General features: G+C 46.8%; 1 protein-coding gene across 1 annotated transcript in view; it reads right to left on the bottom strand.

The window, feature by feature from the left end:
• Positions 1-1,028: 1,028 nt before the first annotated feature.
• Positions 1,029-1,863, bottom strand: part of SDR42E1 (short chain dehydrogenase/reductase family 42E, member 1) — a 3,087-nt gene continuing 2,252 nt past the window's right edge. The window contains exon 2 of the mRNA XM_015816263.1: positions 1,029-1,863. This exon is cut by the window's right edge and continues 273 nt beyond it. Within this exon, the coding sequence (XP_015671749.1) occupies positions 1,029-1,863 (835 nt within the window).

The following is a 1,863-nucleotide window of genomic DNA, read 5'->3' as shown; positions in this document are numbered from 1 at the left end:
AAAATAGAAGTCAGCCCTTCAAGGTATCTCCAGACAGGAAACCCAAATCACGAGTACTAACACCACCTTTATTATAAGGTTACAGTAACAGAATCTTGAACATCTGAAGGGGCTTCTCCCTCTCTTCCCTCTGCTTTTAGGTTCCCAAGATCAAGAGAAAGTCCCTTTTGAGATGCTTTGTCTACTCCCATTTTTTGGCTTTGGATTCAAAAGTTCTCCTATTTGACCATTTTCTAGGCTGCTGTTCTTTTTCCCACTCCCAAGGTTGGTGGGTTGGTTATTTATTTATTTCTTTGTTTGTTCATTTGATTTACATACCCACCACTTATTCTCACTGACTCTGGGAGGCTTACAAACAATTTTAAAAAATCCCAAATATAAAAGAATAAAAAACAGTAAAGCCCCCATTACCCCTGCTGAAAACAGACAAGCAAGCAAGCCACTTAATTCCATCCCACTCTGGATTCCCCACGTCTGTTTGGAGAACCGCGTCTTCAGGGCCTTGTGAAAGACCGTCAAAATGGGGGCCAATCTTATGTCCGCAGGGATGATGTTCCACAGTGAGGGAGCCACCACGGAGAAGGCTCTTCTTCTGGGTCCTGCCAGATGTATCCCATACATATCCCATTACGTCACAGGTGCAACTACAGAAAAGCGAAGGGGAGATTTGATAGAGCAGGGAATGAATCCCATTGGGAGAGGGAAAAGGCCAGCTTTGGATGCCATTTGCTTCCAGTTTCTTTCCACCTGGAGCAGCAAAAAAACTTTGCATTGTTGTATTTTTTCCCCCTTTTAACGGCCCTGTAATCCCTTGCATCAGGATGGATTCGGGGCGACTGAATGGCGCTTGAGAATTTACTGGCTGGATGTCCTTCCGGATGCCTACACAGAGTTCGCAACAATTACTTCTTCAGATAGAGAAACATCATCTGCTGCCTAGGATCGAACTCGCAGTCTCCTGAGTGTGAGGCGATAGCTCCGCCTCTGGGTCAACGCGCTGCTTGTTGCATTTTCTTATTTGAGGAGCTTCAAAAAAAACTCCAAGAAAATGTTGGGATGTACAAAATGACCATCACTGCCGCAAGGAAGACCAGGGCTGCGTTTCGGACGAAGTGTTTTTCTGAGGACCTGCGAAGCTTTTGGCCATGACCGTGGCTTTGGAACCACTCCACCACTTCGCACAGACTGTAATGCCCAGGTTCATAGCCCAGTTCCCTTCTAGCTTTGGCTAAGCTGAAAAAATGGGTCACACCAGTTTTGTAAACTTCGGTGCGAGTGAGGAGAGGCTGAAAGTTATACAGGCGTCCCAGCGCAAAATGGATCAGTTCTGTAACAAATGCAAAGAAGTAAACAAGGGACAGAGGGAGGCGGAGAGAAGGGTAGGTGTATCCTAAACCTTCCACCAAAGGGCGAAAGAATTCAAAATTATTGACTGGCTTCCCATCGGAAATGAAATAGGCTTGGCCAGCAGCGATGTGGTTTTTGGTGGCACCCAGAGCCTCTGCTGCTGAAATGTGAGCTTGCACCAGGTTATCTACATGCACAAAGTCCACCAGGCTGCTAGGATCCCCGTACACACACCGGAACCATCCCTGTTCCACGTAGTGGACAATCCTTGGAAGATGCCTCTGCTCTCCTGGCCCATAAATGCCAGCAGGTCTTATGGCACAGGTCCTCAAAATTCCCTGACCGTCCTTTAGGACTGTCCCATTGGCCTCCAGAACTTTCATTTCAGCCAAAGCTTTGGTCCTTGAGTAATGGTCAGGGTGAAGATGGAGGGGTAGATAAGGCCAAGATTCATCTCCGTTTTCTATAACCTGGCCCCCAAAGACTACATTGTATGTGCTTGTGTATACGAGTTTG

Source organism: Protobothrops mucrosquamatus, unplaced genomic scaffold, assembly GCF_001527695.2.
Source record: "Protobothrops mucrosquamatus isolate PMUCROS unplaced genomic scaffold, P.Mucros_1.0 scaffold_111, whole genome shotgun sequence".
Lineage (NCBI taxonomy): Eukaryota > Metazoa > Chordata > Lepidosauria > Squamata > Viperidae > Protobothrops > Protobothrops mucrosquamatus.
The sequence above is the reverse complement of the archived record's forward strand: the minus strand, read 5'-3'. Positions and strand labels throughout refer to the sequence as shown.